Source organism: Amphiura filiformis, chromosome 1, assembly GCF_039555335.1.
Source record: "Amphiura filiformis chromosome 1, Afil_fr2py, whole genome shotgun sequence".
Taxonomy (NCBI): domain Eukaryota; kingdom Metazoa; phylum Echinodermata; class Ophiuroidea; order Amphilepidida; family Amphiuridae; genus Amphiura; species Amphiura filiformis.
Window position 1 is genome coordinate 77,071,779 of NC_092628.1, and position 17,666 is coordinate 77,089,444.

Consider the following 17,666-nt stretch of genomic DNA (forward strand, 5'->3'; position numbering starts at 1 on the left):
CATCAACAAGATATGAAATGAGAGAAATAAAAATAAAAATTCCTTTAAAAGGAATGAGGTGCCCAATGGGTGTTTGTGTTTTCTTGGTGCTCTATTTATTTGAATGTGTGGTTTAATTTGGTTATTTGCTTTTACTTGCTTACATTAATCAGCACTGTATATATATTATGATAGGGCCCCAATGCCCCCCCCCCCCCATGTGACATCATACATTTTTGCAATGTGCATTCTCCTCTACTTTGCAAATGAAAATGGGACATGAAAGAATACTTTTCAAAGTTGATATTACTTAGTCAGTTTTGTTCTGAGGTTTTGTTGATTTGTTTATTGCCATTTTGATGTTCATATTCAATATGATAGATCCACCATGGTCCAGACGTTGAAACTATTTCCTTACTATTGTTATTCCAATTTCTTTTTGTTAATATTGTTACTGAAAAAAAAACTGCAGGTCTATATTTTCTTTCCCAGTATAACACAGTAGCTGAGACAATCTGAATTATTAATGTGCTCCTTTTCTCAATTTTGGGTAGTCTTACAGCAATTGATTTTATGTACCCTGGTCCCTGGACTGTATCGACTTATCAACCACATCAGATAGATAATGTATTGATCAGACTGGAAATATTCCATCACATAAATATTCTTTACACTTCTCTTTTTGTTTGTATCAAAGTTGGACAATATAATGTTATTTTAATGTTTAACAATGTAGGCCCTATGTTACTTGGATATCATTTCATGCTGTAGACAAAATAGTTTACCTTCTATCAACTGACACAAAGTTCGGACACCAGTCACACCAATAGTTTAAAATTAAAAGATAGCTTTGGTTTGTATTTTCTTCTCCAATTCTAATGTGAATGTGATGGGCCTACCCTTCTACAATTACTGCATATTTTGATGATGATGATGACTATTTTTTTTATATTCATGATTATTTGACAAGTATGGACATTATTATTTTAAATTATTATTGTTATTGTTTTTTTGTTTTGTTTTTTATTTTTATTTATTTATTTATTTATTTATTTATTTATTTATTTATTTATTTATTTATTTATTTATTTATTTATTTATTTATTTATTTATTTATTTATTTATTTATATATTTATTTATTTATTTTTATTATTATTATTCAGTGTCAAAGGTTGTGTATTTATTTATTTAATTATTTATTAAAGAACATTTTTATAGCACTTTACAAATAGAATAGTGCTTTTGCTCCAAAAGTATTTCATATAGATTCCTCCAGCATTTAAACCTTATCCTTGACTTTGTAATTTACCATTTTTTAGATTCATGAATAAAAATAAGTTGTAATCCTATGTAAGAAAATACTGAAGTTTAAGTATTGATCTATTTTCATCAACTTGACCTTTCTTAACAGGATCTTCAAGTTTACTTGACACCACTTCATTTGTCTATCAAACAAGATTAGTAGAATTTAAATCCATACAGATAATCCACTTAAACCAACATGAAAGAGTTTCTATTCATGCTATTCAAGGTATTGTGTTGGAATGCATTGATCTTGATTGGCATAGATCAAGTGTGAACAAGGTGTGAGACTGTGCTCTAATTGACTGCTATTGTTGATTGGGTATGTCCATGGGGTGCTGGTGCCAATTCTTCCTTTTTCAATTTCTTAAAATTCATTCATTCATTCATATTTTTTTCATCAATCATAATACAAGACATACATTTTTTCAAAATTCTATAAATATAATGATAAATAATAATAATAATAAATATAAATAAATAATATATAGCAAAGTGCAGGATATTTTAATAAAGTTGAATAAATAAATTCAATCCAGAGAATCAATTAATAATATAAAAATTGTGGAAAAATAGATAAAATCATATTTTTACCTGATAGATTAACTTTTTCTTATGCTGGCATGATCAGCAATTTCTTATGGACAGGCAAATATTTGTAAATTATATTGCAGTGTAACCTTTATTGCAGATTTTGTTTCACATCATGGTTATTATATCATGTTTAGGTTATTAAATATTTATCCGAATTACAAATAAATAATATTACAAGCAAGTAAATGGTAATTCATGAAATAAAAATAGAAGTTTAGGGGGAAAATGGAAAAAGTCCAAACACAGAGTGCTTCCCTTTCTTGTTACATAACATAATTTATTTATGAATGGAAAAATAAAAATAAATACAAAATGAAACAGATATACTGCCTTTGAATCATTGAAAGTCTGTGTACAGGGGATATTCAACAAAAACAAATATGCATGACAATTGTCTTATTAATTTATTTGGATGTGTCTTCGCTTTTTCATTTGTTTTAAATCAATAATTTGTTGTTGTCATGTTAATATGTTAAGTTTTGTTTATTTTCATTTTATTGCCAGTACTTTTTATGTTTATGATATCCGTATTAAAGGTCTATCTTTCTGTATTAAAAATAAAAAGGCCCGTTCAGTGATCCCAGCGAATTTGATAAACAAATTAAAAGAGTGTATAAATTGCCTAAATGAAGGATATTGAGTGAGACATTATGGTGGTATTTGAGACATTGCTCTAAGCATGTTTTTAAAGCAGATTAATTGAGTAGAGCAAAGCACACTTTAAAGCAATTTACCAATTTATACTTTCTTTGTATCCTATTGTTTTTATCAATAATGAGCTAAAATGACTGGAGAAGCTCATTAATATGTCATTTTTGCCAATAATTTGCTAAAAATCCATGCATAAATGTTCAGGGTATTTTTATTTTGCAAACTTTTGCCTGTTGCACAATTTCTTAATTGTGGTGGGGACTGATTTTAATGTGTGCAAAACACCCAAATAATGGAAAAGAAAAAAAAATTCTGAAATTTCAAATATTATGGTTGGTAATGTTTTGTCATTTACACTTCTCATCTTCAGTTTTCCGAGTTGACACTCCATTATAATTTGTATAATATTATTAACCCTAACACTGAACCCTGCTTTTTGATATCGGAAGTCAAAGAAGATACGAAAAAGGAGAGAAGAAGAAGAATTTTTCACGTGGCACCCCCTGGATTCGAACCTTTGACCCCCCGCATGCCAACCACACGATCACGGACCGGTAGCTACACGGTTTATCGCTGCCCGGCCAGCAATTCCGTGAGCATATAACGCAGACCCTGGGATTCATGCAAGCACAGAATTTTTCATCGTGGTATTTTTGGGTGTTAGGGTTAACATAGGCTTTAATCTCAAAAAATACATCTTATTTAATTAACATAGGCTTTAATCTGAAAAAATACATCTTATTTTTATTAACATAGGCTTTAATCTGAAAAAATACATCTTATCAGACCCTGGGATTCATGCATGCGCAAAATTTTTCATCGTGGTATTTTGTGGCTATCGATTGAAATATTAGAAGCTAAAAAGTTTTTTTCCATTACAACATTTGTGTGCCTTGTGTTGCTGCAGTCTGAAGTTGAGGCATGTCAATTTAATATTTAAATATCAATTTATTGAAGATGGAGAATTGGAGTTGAAAATTAAAGCTAACTCTGATGAACAAGCACATCATTAAAATAAGCAGATGATGTACATGTAGACAGGGGAAGTAAAAATAATGAAACCAAATGATGCTAAACAATGGAAAAACAAACATGAGAATCAAATAAAATGATGAAGAATAAAACAAAACAAGTAGGCATTATAAGCCAAACCAAGAGAATATAGAAATAAACACATAAATGATAATCACATGCAATAATTTTAATTCCTTGCTTTTAATTGTTCTTCCTCTAGTATAAATGTAATTTTTTTGTAGAAATATTATTGCTGCACTTAGGCTTTCTTCAAATTGCATGCATGTTTAAAAAGAGGTTATTTTACATTTTATAATGTTGGTTTATGTTGCTGTTACATAAATAAGTAAATAATAGATAAAACAATAAATAGTCAAATATATAAATGATAAAGAAAACAATAAATATTCAAATAAATAAATAAATAAAAAAATAAATAAATAAATAAATAAATAAATAAATAAAAAAATAAATAAATAAATAAATAAATAAATAAATAAATCGAGAAATAAATAACTCTTAGTTTGATTTATTTCAGTCTGTGTGTAATATTTCAATTTCACAGATATTTGGAAGAATAATGTTATGTTGCAACAGTTCTAATGCCGGGATTAAATTATAATACAATAATTATACTGTTTGCCTTTGATTAAGATTCTGTTAGTATTAAAATCTTAGGGCATTAAATATTGTAATCAGAAAATAATGTTACATTAAATTACGATGAATTCAGTAAAATAGGTATTTAAATATATTCTTTTAAGGGTAGACGAGGTATTGTTGGTCGAAGCAACCTAAAAATCGATTTTCATTATGTAGATCAATATATTATTGAAAAATAACACATTTATGTTTTGCAAAAGTTCATTCTACAAATCGTATACTTTGCAAACTTGCTTAATTTATTGTTGTTAATGAGTTATGTACGTTTTACAAAAGTGTTGTTGTTTCAGCCCTCTTTACAACGTAACTCAAGAACCGCAGCACCTATAAAAGTATACTTGTGATATTTTAATTCTTCTACACACTCGCCATGAATTGAGCAATGCAGTTTTTGCCAAAGCTCACTACCATTCGTAAGATGCTGTGAACTACCAAATCACAACAGTTTAAAATAATTAATAACCTTAAACTTATTCTTTATTCTTTGAACTTATTTTTAATGTTGTTTTTTTAACATGTTAGGTCAAGGAAAAATAAAAACACATTTCTTGTCCAGGTTTCAACAAAAAAAAAGGAGGAGGATGGGCTTTTTCTTTTTTTATTGAAAAATAGGTGTAAATATTATACCCATATTTGGCTATGTATTTAGCAAATGCCTGAAAAAAGAGGCATTTTTTTTATTTTGTTGTTCTGGTAGGTAGGCCCCTCTAATGATTACAGAACCTTCCAGAAGTGTTTCTTGTATATTACCAAAGCTATAGAAAGCATGTCAACTTCCTATACATCTTCGTTCAACAGTTAATAAGTTATAACTGAATTTTTTAACAAAAATGAAGCGGCTTTAAAAAAGGAAGGGGACAAGAAACATGTTTTATTTTTTACTTAGCCTTTACACATACATATTACAGTGTAATTGCTGTTGTTGTTTCAGGACTCATATTCCCACCAAAATATGGATAGTTACAAAGGGCATCCAAACCTGAAGACATGAATTAAATGATAATAAAGATGGTAATTTTGAATAATTTAAAGTTTTTGAAGTAGAAGCTCTTACATGGTTTTACTGCATGCAGAGATAATTCCACTTGATATGTTGGGCAATTTTATCAATGAATGGGTTCCAATAATTAACAGACAGTTGGCAAAACTTTTCTGAGGATCAATTGAAGCACTATTCAGTGAAAAAATATAATCTTCAACCATGATCCATATCCAGTTAATACCGGTTTGATGACAATGACTGAATAGTGCTTCAGTTTTTATGTTCAGATGCCACTTTTTGGAGCCAAGTATTTAGATAATGAAGTCAAGTTCTTTAGAAATTCCTATGTCACAATACATGTTTTGTGACTTACACATGTATTGTTGTAGTCTGAATAAAGTAAGAGTCTAAATATTTTGACAATACATGTGTTGTTGCACTTTTCAATAAAACCAAGTGAAAAGAAAGCTTTGATAAACTGCTAATCTATAATGTCATTTTCAGTGTCATTCATTTATTTTTCAATCAATCAATATGATAACAAAACAAAGTAACAAAATGAAATTCATAACTTGTGTCATGTATGTAATACAATTACACATAAAGCAATATCAAATAATACAAGAATGCAAATTAAAACACTTGATGAGATGCTGGTAAATTAGGGTTGCTAAAACATTTCAGCCTGAATCGCAGGTGAAATAATCAAAAAGTCACCCAATTTTTCTCTTAACCATTGGTTACAATGGGACTGAAAACTACCAAAAGTCGCGGGAGCCAATGTTGAAAAGTCGCGAGAGCCAATGTTGAAAAGTCACCTAATTTTTTTATTATTGGTTTCTATGGGACATGAAATTGGGAAATCACATGGAAAAACTTCACCCAATTGGGCTACCAAATCATAGGTTTGGCAACCCTAGATAAACACAGAGTACATCTTTCTAGAAATGAAAGCAAGATATACAAATAATTGATCCAAATCAAACCCACAATTTGGTAACCAATTGGGCAATTGATATGTCTAGCACAATAAATAATTAGCTCTACTTTTTATGGTCATTTTGTTAATGACAATTGACATTTCAACTTGTAGGCCTATCTCTGCAACATTTTGTAATTCTTGTCCAAGAATCTATAGAAAGAGAATTGGACAACATTTGTATTATTTTATTAATTGCACTATGATTCTACCTTTTTGTTTAACTCTTGTTTTTGTGCATGTGATAATGATTTTCACAAGTCACCTTACATTTTCACAAACAGATATATAGGAAGCCAGATGTGTTGCCTGATATTGCATGTATGCAAATATCCTTTTGCTAAGGTTTCATATAAAGTATTGCACCTAAAACCTACAGAAAGGGTGTCACTGTCAGCCCTACAGATGAAACAACAAATTCATCCATGCTTCATATTATATTATAAGATGCAAAATATATTTTCATATAGACCTGTAAATTCTACATTCCAAATAACAACAAGTTTTAGAACAGCAAGTTTAAAACTGAAGTAATACAAAAGAAATGTACAAACGTCAGCTCAAGTTTGAGCAAATCAGACTTTTCTGTTTCATGAAGAAAATCTTCTGAACTTTGAAGTCGTGATACTGCGTGTTAAATATTCTTTCAGACAAATTTTATTGACATATTTTTGCCACAAGGAGACATCAAACAATAGCGAGAATATTGCCACATCTAAAAATTTGATTAATATGAATGGACAAGAGTCGTCAATATTGAGCGATTGGCCGACACACATATAGAATACAAATACTAATAAGCGTGGGATCAGCAATATGGTTTACTGTCTTCCTATGATCTTAAAATTGATTATTGATTCCATTAGTTTGTACTTATGATGAAGCTCCACATGACCTTGGAGGAAAGAGATGGTTGCATCTCTTGGCATTATTTCTTTGCAAAAGTTATCATGCTTATTAAGTTACTCATATAGGAGGGAAATTAAGGTGTTATTAATGTAGTTTGAAACAACTAAAATGTTGCAAGAAGAAACTACCAATTTAATCAGCCTTTCCTCTGGTCAGAGCTAACAAAGGAGAGTCATCATCCCTTTCAAATATTAAGTTCATTTGGGCACACTTTGTAGTTTGTAATGAACATCAGTTTCTGTAATGTCTAGTTTCCCTATTTGGTGATTCTGGGTTTCAGTGTTGTTTTACCAAATATGTCTCATTTTAATACACAAGTATAGCCTTGCTTTGTTGTCTTTTAAATGAAAGTAGAAATCGCCTTTCCATGTGATGATTTACACGATTAATTTAAAGCTTAGGTCATCATTAACCCATTCAGCCATGTCCAACATTGAACATCTGAGTTGCCTTTAAAACAGTGTTTAATTTTTGTCTTGATGTTTTTGTTTTAGTTATTTGTTTTTATTTGGTTTTTAAATATTGGTTACATTTGGAGGTTGCTTAAAATTTGAATATCACACATGCATATATCAACTTGAGAACCACATGACCTATTAGGAGTAGGACAGGGTCTATATGAATTCTGTGTCTCACCTATCAAACCTATAATTGAATGTAGGAAAAACAATACCCTAATAACTTGTTGAAACTGGTGGACCCCTTAACTTTGTATGCAAAGTGGTCCCAAGTGAGGTAAAGGGGTTCACGTTGTATGTAATCTTTGCATACCTCATTGGTACATCTAGAAATCTGCTTTTAACTTCTTACTTCAGCCAATGTATTACAGGGTTTATTCATTTAACATCATGCAAATACACACAACTTTCAAGTACCACACACTTCCATTACACATGTTTTAAAAAACTTTGTTGTATTTTATGTCGCATTCATATTCCTTTGAAATTTACAGACAATTGTTTTATTTTTAGAATTGGCATTCAATTGGCATGCATTGACTAAGTAGTTCAGTTGTTAGAGCATCGGTCTGGTTATCTAAATGAAAGAGGACCCAGCTTCAAATCCTGGATGGTCAGTGAATTTAATTATTTCACTGGCTTTCACTTGTGTAAAAACTTTCTCAATTTCATACAAAGTTTAACTTTATTTTCTGTTTTAAATATGATATGAATTTCTTATTATATAGGTAGCAAGATATGAATACAGAACTCATTTTCTTACCAAACTTTTTATGGGTCCTAAGATAGGATGCACACTACTGGCTGGTACAATCTTCTTCCTGGGAACAATACGACTCAGAAGGTAAGAGAACACTGTAACAACAGTAAAAATATCATGAACTTCAGGACTAAAAAAAACCAAAAACAGGTGGATTACACAAGATAAATGGACTGTTAAACAAGTTTTAACTGTAAGTAATTTGAATTAAACTTCAACACTACTGGTTTATTTCGTTTACCGGGAGCGCTTTCGAGGAACTTCCTTGTCATCAGCCAAAGTTGTTAGTTTTAACTGTTTGATGATAATAATTTGTTCTCTTTCTTGCTTTATATGTCTGACTTCCCTTCCTTCTATTCTTCTTTTTTTCTTCTTTCTTCCTGTCCTTGTTTCTTTCGCCATAAGGGTATCTCTGTTTCTTTCACCTAGGGGCATGTAACCTTATGTTGTGGATCTGGACTAGAATTATTTTACTAGAACCAAAAAAGATTTTGGGAACTGCTTGAGAACAGATATTTAAAATCTACATGTAACCTTTTTTGGGACACCCGGTACATACAATAGGCTATCATTTACTGAAAACACCAAAGGTCTAGCATACTTGGCTCTAAAGTTATGAAGTTTTTTTGATGTCTATTTTCTTATGTGTTTTATTGTTTTCTCCCATGAACCAGATTGTGTCACATATAGAAACCGAAACAAGCTCAAATAGCGTCTTTGAGGCGGAGAGCCTGAAAAAGAATTTATAATCAAAGCAGCACATTTATGTGATTGCCTCCATTCCCTGAGCTTGCTTTTCTCTTCTTCTTTTACTTTTTTGTTGAATTGTTTGTATTGTTCATTTGATTGCTTGTTTGCTTATTAGTTTCTTTTTTTTTTTTATGAAACAGGTATCAGCTCGTTATTGAGTCACACCCACAGTGGGCACTTTTAGTTGATAATATCTATGCCCAATACATAGCATATGCCTTCATCCTTTTTGGCTCAGTATTAATTCTGGCAAGCTTTTATGCTCTGGGATTGTTTGGAACATATCTGGGTAAGTATTGCAATGATGCATTTTATAATTTGCACCCCAGGTTTGTGGACCTTGTTTAAGATCAAATTTAGCAAGCCCTAATATCATGTATATCTTTGTTTTGTTTTGAATCTACAAACTTGGTTACCTACGAACCCAAGCCAAGGAAAGTGCATTGTGAATTACTTTTTTGAACACTCCATTCATTAACCCTAACCGCCCAAGGGCTTATTGGCGACAGGAAGGGAAAGAAGGAAGGAATAAAGAGAGAAAACAAAGAAAGAAGTTGTTTGCTCTGGTGGGATTCAAACCTGAGACCCCTCGCATGCCAAGCACTGGGTCGGCGACACTTTGCCACGGTTGTTGGGCTTCGCTGGCCAGCGAAACCATGCCTATATATCACTTAGGGCGATTGCGTCATCACACCACGTGGGATGCATGCACGAACAGCGCATATATCAAGTAGTATTTTGTAGTACCCCGTCCTGTTAGGGTTAATTAAGCCTATACTGAGTTTCGATAGTGGTAACCTAACCCTAACTGCCTAAGGGCTTTTTGGTGACGGGAAGGGAAATAATTAAGGAAGGAATAAAGAGAGAAAACAAAGAAAGAAGTTTGCTCTGGGTGGGATTCGAACCCGGGACCCCTCACATGCCAAGCACTGGGTAGGCGACACTTTGCCACGGTTGTTGGACTTCGCTGGCCAGCGAAACCGTGCCTATATATCACTTAGGGCTATTGCGTCATCACACCACGTGGGATGCACGCACGAACAGCACATATATCAAGTAGTATTTTGAAGTACCCCGTCCTGTTAGGGTTAAGAAAACTCATAGCACAAGTTATTATAATAGTACGCTTGAGCGTGACTGTGTAATTATGTGGATATGTTTTGGTATGACATGCATGTTTCTTTCCCACTTTCGTTTGCAATTGAAATTACAAGAGTATCCATCCGAGGATAGTCCCACGTTTGAGTGAAGTCCCACCTCCAATTTTTTGACAAATTGCAGAAATTTGGACCTAGAGCTAAATGCTAGGATCATTCATGGTTAACTTTGCAAAAAAAAACTACTAATAATAATAATATCATTTTGTGTTTTCAATATGCAAAGTTATATTTTGCCTATACTGAGTTTCGATAGTGGTAACCTAACCCTAACCGCCTAAGGGCTTTTTGGTGATGGGAAGGGAAATAATTAAGGAAGGAATAAAGAGAGAAAACAAAGAAAGAAGTTTGCTCTGGGTGGGATTCAACCGGGACCCCTCACATGCCAAGCACTGGGTCGGCAACACTTTGCCACGGGTGTTGGGCTTTGCTGGCCAGCGCAACCATGCCTATATATCACTTGGAGCTATTGCGTCATCACACCACGTGGGATGCACGCACGAACAGCACATTTATCAAGTAGTATTTTGAAGTACCCCGTCGTGTTAGGGTTAAGAAAACTCATAGCACAAGTTATTATAATAGTACGCTTGAGCGTGACTGTGTAATTATGTGGATATGTTTTGGTATGACATGCATGTTTCTTTCCCACTTTCGCTTGCAATTGAAATTACAAGAGTATCCATCCGAGGATAGTCCCACGCTTGAGTGAAGTCCCACCTCCAATTTTTTGACAAATTGCAGAAATTTGGACCTAGAGCTAAATGCTAGGATCATTCATGGTTAACTTTGCAAAAAAAAAACTACTAATAATAATAATATCATTTTGTGTTTTCAATATGCAAAGTTATATTTTGCCTATACTGAGTTTCGATAGTGGTAACCTAACCCTAACCGCCTAAGGGCTTTTTGGTGATGGGAAGGGAAATAATTAAGGAAGGAATAAAGAGAGAAAACAAAGAAAGAAGTTTGCTCTGGGTGGGATTCGAACCCGGGACCCCTCACATGCCAAGCACTGGGTCGGCGACACTTTGCCACGGGTGTTGGGCTTTGCTGGCCAGCGCAACCATGCCTATATATCACTTGGAGCTATTGCGTCATCACACCACGTGGGATGCACGCACGAACAGCACATTTATCAAGTAGTATTTTGAAGTACCCCGTCGTGTTAGGGTTAAGAAAACTCATAGCACAAGTTATTATAATAGTACGCTTGAGCGTGACTGTGTAATTATGTGGATATGTTTTGGTATGACATGCATGTTTCTTTCCCACTTTCGCTTGCAATTGAAATTACAAGAGTATCCATCCGAGGATAGTCCCACGCTTGAGTGAAGTCCCACCTCCAATTTTTTGACAAATTTCAGAAATTTGGACCTAGAGCTAAATGCTAGGATCATTCATGGTTAACTTTGCAAAAAAAAAACTACTAATAATAATAATATCATTTTGTGTTTTCAATATGCAAAGTTATATTTTGCCTATACTGAGTTTCGATAGTGGTAAAACCCTAACCGCCTAAGGGCTTTTTGGTGATGGGAAGGGAAATAATTAAGGAAGGAATAAAGAGAGAAACAAAGAAAGAAGTTTGCTCTGGGTGGGATTCAACCGGGACCCCTCACATGCCAAGCACTGGGTCGGCAACACTTTGCCACGGGTGTTGGGCTTTGCTGGCCAGCGCAACCATGCCTATATATCACTTGGAGCTATTAAGTCATCACACCACGTGGGATGCACGCATCTAACAGCACATTTATCAAGTAGTATTTTGAAGTACCCGTCGTGTTAGGGTTAAGAAAACTCATAGCACAAGTTATTATAATAGTACGCTTGAGCGTGACTGTGTAATTATGTGGATATGTTTTGGTATGACATGCATGTTTCTTTCCCACTTTCGCTTGCAATTGAAATTACAAGAGTATCCATCCGAGGATATTCCCACATTTAAGTGAAGTCCCACCTCCAATTTTTTACAAATTGCAGAAATTTGGACTTAGAGCTAAATGAAAGGATCATTCATGGTTAAATTTGAAAAAAAAAAAACTACTAATAATAATAATATCATTTTGTGTTTTCAATATGCAAAGTTATATTTTGCCTATACTGAGTTTCGATAGTGGTAACCTAACTCTAACCGCCTAAGGGCTTTTTGGTGATGGGAAGGGAAATAATTAAGGAAGGAATAAAGAGAGAAAACAAAGAAAGAAGTTTGCTCTGGGTGGGATTCAACCGGGACCCCTCACATGCCAAGCACTGGGTCGGCGACACTTTGCCACGGGTGTTGGGCTTTGCTGGCCAGCGCAACCATGCCTATATATCACTTGGAGCTATTGCGTCATCACACCACGTGGGATGCACGCACGAACAGCACATTTATCAAGTAGTATTTTGAAGTACCCCGTCGTGTTAGGGTTAAGAAAACTCATAGCACAAGTTATTATAATAGTACGCTTGAGCGTGACTGTGTAATTATGTGGATATGTTTTGGTATGACATGCATGTTTCTTTCCCACTTTCGCTTTGCAATTGAAATTACAAGAGTATCCATCCGAGGATAGTCCCACGCTTGAGTGAAGTCCCACCTCCAATTTTTGACAAATTGCAGAAATTTGGACCTAGAGCTAAATGCTAGGATCATTCATGGTTAACTTTGCAAAAAAACCTAATAATAATAATAATATCATTTTGTGTTTTCAATATGCAAAGTTATATTTTGCCTATACTGAGTTTCGATAGTGGTAACTCTAACCCTAACCGCCTAAGGGCTTTTTGGCGACGGGAAGGGAAAGAAGGAAAGAATAAAGAGAGAAAAGAAGGAAAGAAGAAGTTTGCTCTGGGTGGGATTCAACCGGGACCCCTCACATGCCAAGCACTGGGTCGGCGACACTTTGCCACGGGTGTTGGGCTTTGCTGGCCAGCGCAACCATGCCTATATATCACTTGGAGCTATTAAGCGTCATCACACCACGTGGGATGCACGCATCTAACAGCACATTTATCAAGTAGTATTTTGAAGTACCCGTCGTCGTGTTAGGGTTAAGAAAACTCATAGCACAAGTTATTATAATAGTACGCTTGAGCGTGACTGTGTAATTATGTGGATATGTTTTGGTATGACATGCATGTTTCTTTCCCACTTTCGTTTGCAATTGAAATTACAAGAGTATCCATCCGAGGATAGTCCCACGTTTGAGTGAAGTCCCACCTCCAATTTTTTGACAAATTGCAGAAATTTGGACCTAGAGCTAAATGCTAGGATCATACAAGGTTAACTTTGCAAAAAAAAAAACTACTAATAATAATAATATCATTTTGTGTTTTCAATATGCAAAGTTATATTTTGCCTATACTGAGTTTCGATAGTGGTAACTCTAACCCTAACCGCCTAAGGGCTTTTTGGTGATGGGAAGGAAATAATTAAGGAAGGAATAAAGAGAGAAAACAAAGAAAGAAGTTTGCTCTGGGTGGGATTCAACCGGGACCCCTCACATGCCAAGCACTGGGTCGGCGACACTTTGCCACGGGTGTTGGGCTTTGCTGGCCAGCGCAACCATGCCTATATATCACTTGGAGCTATTAAGTCATCACACCACGTGGGATGCACGCATTTAACAACACACATTTATCAAGTAGTATTTTGAAGTACCCGTCGTGTTAGGGTTAAGAAAACTCATAGCACAAGTTATTATAATAGTACGCTTGAGCGTGACTGTGTAATTATGTGGATATGTTTTGGTATGACATGCATGTTTCTTTCCCACTTTCGTTTGCAATTGAAATTACAAGAGTATCCATCCGAGGATAGTCCCACGTTTGAGTGAAGTCCCACCTCCAATTTTTTGACAAATTGCAGAAATTTGGACCTAGAGCTAAATGCTAGGATCATTCATGGTTAACTTTGCAAAAAAAAACCTAATAATAATAATAATATCATTTTGTGTTTTCAATATGCAAAGTTATATTTTGCCTATACTGAGTTTCGATAGTGGTAACCTAACCCTAACCGCCTAAGGGCTTTTTGGTGATGGGAAGGGAAATAATTAAGGAAGGAATAAAGAGAGAAACAAAGAAAGAAGTTTGCTCTGGGTGGGATTCAACCGGGACCCCTCACATGCCAAGCACTGGGTCGGCGACACTTTGCCACGGGTGTTGGGCTTTGCTGGCCAGCGCAACCATGCCTATATCACACTTGGAGCTATTGCGTCATCACAGCACGTGGGATGCACGCACGAACAGCACATTTATCAAGTAGTATTTTGAAGTACCCCGTCGTGTTAGGGTTAAGAAAACTCATAGCACAAGTTATTATAATAGTACGCTTGAGCGTGACTGTGTAATTATGTGGATATGTTTTGGTATGACATGCATGTTTCTTTCCCACTTTCGTTTGCAAATGAAATTACAAGAGTATCCATCCGAGGATAGTCCCACGTTTGAGTGAAGTCTCACCTCCAATTTTTTGACAAATTGCAGAAATTTGGACCTAGAGCTAAATGCTAGGATCATTCATGGTTAACTTTGCAAAAAAAAACCTAATAATAATAATAATATCATTTTGTGTTTTCAATATGCAAAGTTATATTTTGTGTTCACTTCATTCATAATCTATTAATGATTACAAATGGCATTGGATTTTTATCCATTTTGAAATCATTTATTTAAACTATTACACATTGAAGACACAAAATGTTTTTTTCCCAAGTCAACCATGAATGATCCTAGCATGTAGCTCTAGGTCCAGGGACTGGGACACTCCAAATCCGAATTTTTTTTTTTTTTTTTAAATCATGTAAAACAAGGGTGGGCCTATACTCGGACAATTACGGTATTACCTAAATTGGATGACCCGTATCAAGTTCATTGGTCAATATATTATTTGAGTTCAAGAGATTGATCTTGTGAATTTATTCCTATTTTCAGGTGATTATTTTGGTATTCTCATGAAAGAAAGAGTGACATGTTTCCCGTTTAATATCATGGACAATCCTATGTATTGGGGCACTGTATTGGACTACCTTGGCTCAGCAATATGGTAGGTCTTTCCCTTGAAGCAAGATATAAATAACTATGATAAATGATAGCTTATAATATTGATCTATAATATTATAATTATGTTGGCATTGTCCTAAAACATTTCTCTTAAAAGACGGAACTTTTAACTACAACCTGAAAGTGAATAATTAACACAATTATTACTAGCTTGCCCATATTTTATCCTGTTTTTGTCCTCAACCAAACTTTTTGTCATCAAAAACTTTACTTCCTTTCTTCTGTCACCATTTCAAGTCATTTCACTCTTCAAATTCCAGGCTTCTTCTCCAAGCCATTTAGCTGTTAGATCTTATAAATGCAGGTGTATTATTTTCTGCCATTCTCTCTAAACAAGAACAGTCTTTAAAAAGACAACAATTGCTTAGACAGGTGAAGTATGTAATGTCTGGTGCATAACTGTAATTTTAAAAGAGGAGTTGCTGAGATATATCTAGGGCAGATTGATAGATGTGTATTATGTGCAACATGGTTTCATTGTTACTATCAGTAAACATTTTCCTTGTGTTTTTTACCCCATTCGTAATTGCATAACTATTTAGATGGTTGATGGGGACACTCACATGTAAATGAGGTATGTGCGGCTGTCAACGGTCCCCTTTTCAGGCTCTCCAGCAGTTACTCTAAAAAACCTACATTTGGATCATGCTCCAGTTCTTTGAGCCTCATATTCTGATAATAATTTGTAGCTCTTTAGCAAATTGTTAATCTCCAAAGCCTATAATTTGGCCCAATTTTAGTTCACTAGACCCCCAAAAATGTTGAAATTTCAGTTCATCATGCCCCGTTATTGCCCGAAAATCAGTTCTTAGTTACTGAAGTTTGATGAGAGCTGCACACCCATACCAAAATTTGAGTGCCCCCACTCAATTGATCTCTCACTATTTTGGAAATTAAGCAAGTACAAATTTCATAGTTGCAAGTCACTCATGATCTCTTTATTTGTCTTTCAGGCATGCCAGTCCAGCTGGATTATTATTAACAGTATTACTAGCCATATGTTACAAGATAGCAATACTCTTTGAAGAACCCTTCACAGCAGAAATATATCGGCAAAAAGCAAAGAAGGAAAAAAACAAAAAAGAAAGTTGACCAATCAGTAAAAAAATTAACTGAAATATTGCAAGTACCACAAATCAAGGAAGTATAATGATCAATTGTCAGTCTCATTGAGGTAATAATTGTAAGAATACAGGCAGCTGAAAGTAGAGAAAGGAAGATGCACATAATTGATGGAAATGTTGCAACATCTTCATTCAGGAAACTATATTATGGTAAATTAATTGTGATGTATGATTATGATAAATTGTCAAGTTCACAGAAGAAATAATAATAATTGCTGAGAAAGGACATGAAGTAAGGAACAGACTGCCCAGCAAACACAAACATTTTGTCAGAAAATGTTGAAATGTCAGGTTGTATAAAGTGTTTAAAACAGGGGCGTAGCAAAGCACTCGGTGGGCGGGGGGCATGGACAAGGAACAGTGCAGAGCCCTTTTAACATATCCTTTTCAGCCCTTATTTCATTTTCGCTTTTGCTCAGGGCCCCTGAACCCTCATGGATTTCATCCACCCTGTCCACCGCTTGCTACGCCCCTGGTTTAAAATGTTTTAATAACATTCATAAATATTTTGAGAACTTTTATCAAATGCTATTATAATGATTTTTCATATAAAACAGTTTAAAAAGGTTTTCTTGACCTCTATATCCTGACATTTTAAATGCTATTAAAACATTTTGACCAAAAGCAACATGCATTTGTAACACATCGTCGTTGGGCAGGAAAAAACTCCTATATGGCATTGACCCTGGAACATGTTTAAAGCAAAACCTCCTAAGTAACCTGTTGGCTGTTTTGTTTTAAACATGTTCAGGGGCCACAAGTACATATAAAGTTTTATCTGCCCAACGATGACATATATTTTAGAAATATGATTGGGATCAGGAAATTGATTTTAAATTGTTTCCAAAAAAGTTGTATTCATCCCCTAGAAAGTAAAAATGTATTGGAAGGAGGAACGCATTTCCAAAAATGCTGTAAAAGATCTGCTGCCATTTTCTGAATCACATCAAGTTTTAATACACAATCCCATTTGAAAGCTTTTGAAAGACAATTTCATAACATTTGTTTTAAATAAGAAATAATGGTAAATGTTTTATCCTTTACACCCAAACAATGTGTCCTCGCCAGCAATAAAAATGTAGATTATTTACATTTTACTGCAGAGGACATGTTATTTGGGTGTAACGGATACTGTATTCAGTAGCAACCTTTAGTTCTATTCTATTAATACACAAATAGTGCAATTTAAAGAGAAAATCTAATTTTTTGCCCAAATATCTTTTAAGATATTTGAAGATATCTTTTAAGATATTTGAAGATATCTTTTAAGATATTTGAAGATATCTTTTAAGAT

At 34.2% G+C, this 17,666-nt stretch overlaps 1 protein-coding gene across 1 annotated transcript in view; it reads left to right on the top strand.

The window, feature by feature from the left end:
• Nucleotides 1–17,366, top strand: part of LOC140153636 (phosphatidylethanolamine N-methyltransferase-like) — a 45,703-nt gene extending 28,337 nt beyond the window's left edge. Inside the window, exons 3-6 of the mRNA XM_072176437.1 lie at nucleotides 8,261–8,376; nucleotides 9,183–9,331; nucleotides 15,120–15,231; nucleotides 16,202–17,366. Coding sequence (XP_072032538.1) covers nucleotides 8,261–8,376; nucleotides 9,183–9,331; nucleotides 15,120–15,231; nucleotides 16,202–16,340 — 516 coding nt within the window. The 3' untranslated portion in view covers nucleotides 16,341–17,366. The remainder of the gene's footprint in view (nucleotides 1–8,260; nucleotides 8,377–9,182; nucleotides 9,332–15,119; nucleotides 15,232–16,201) is intronic.
• Nucleotides 17,367–17,666: the final 300 nt, after the last annotated feature.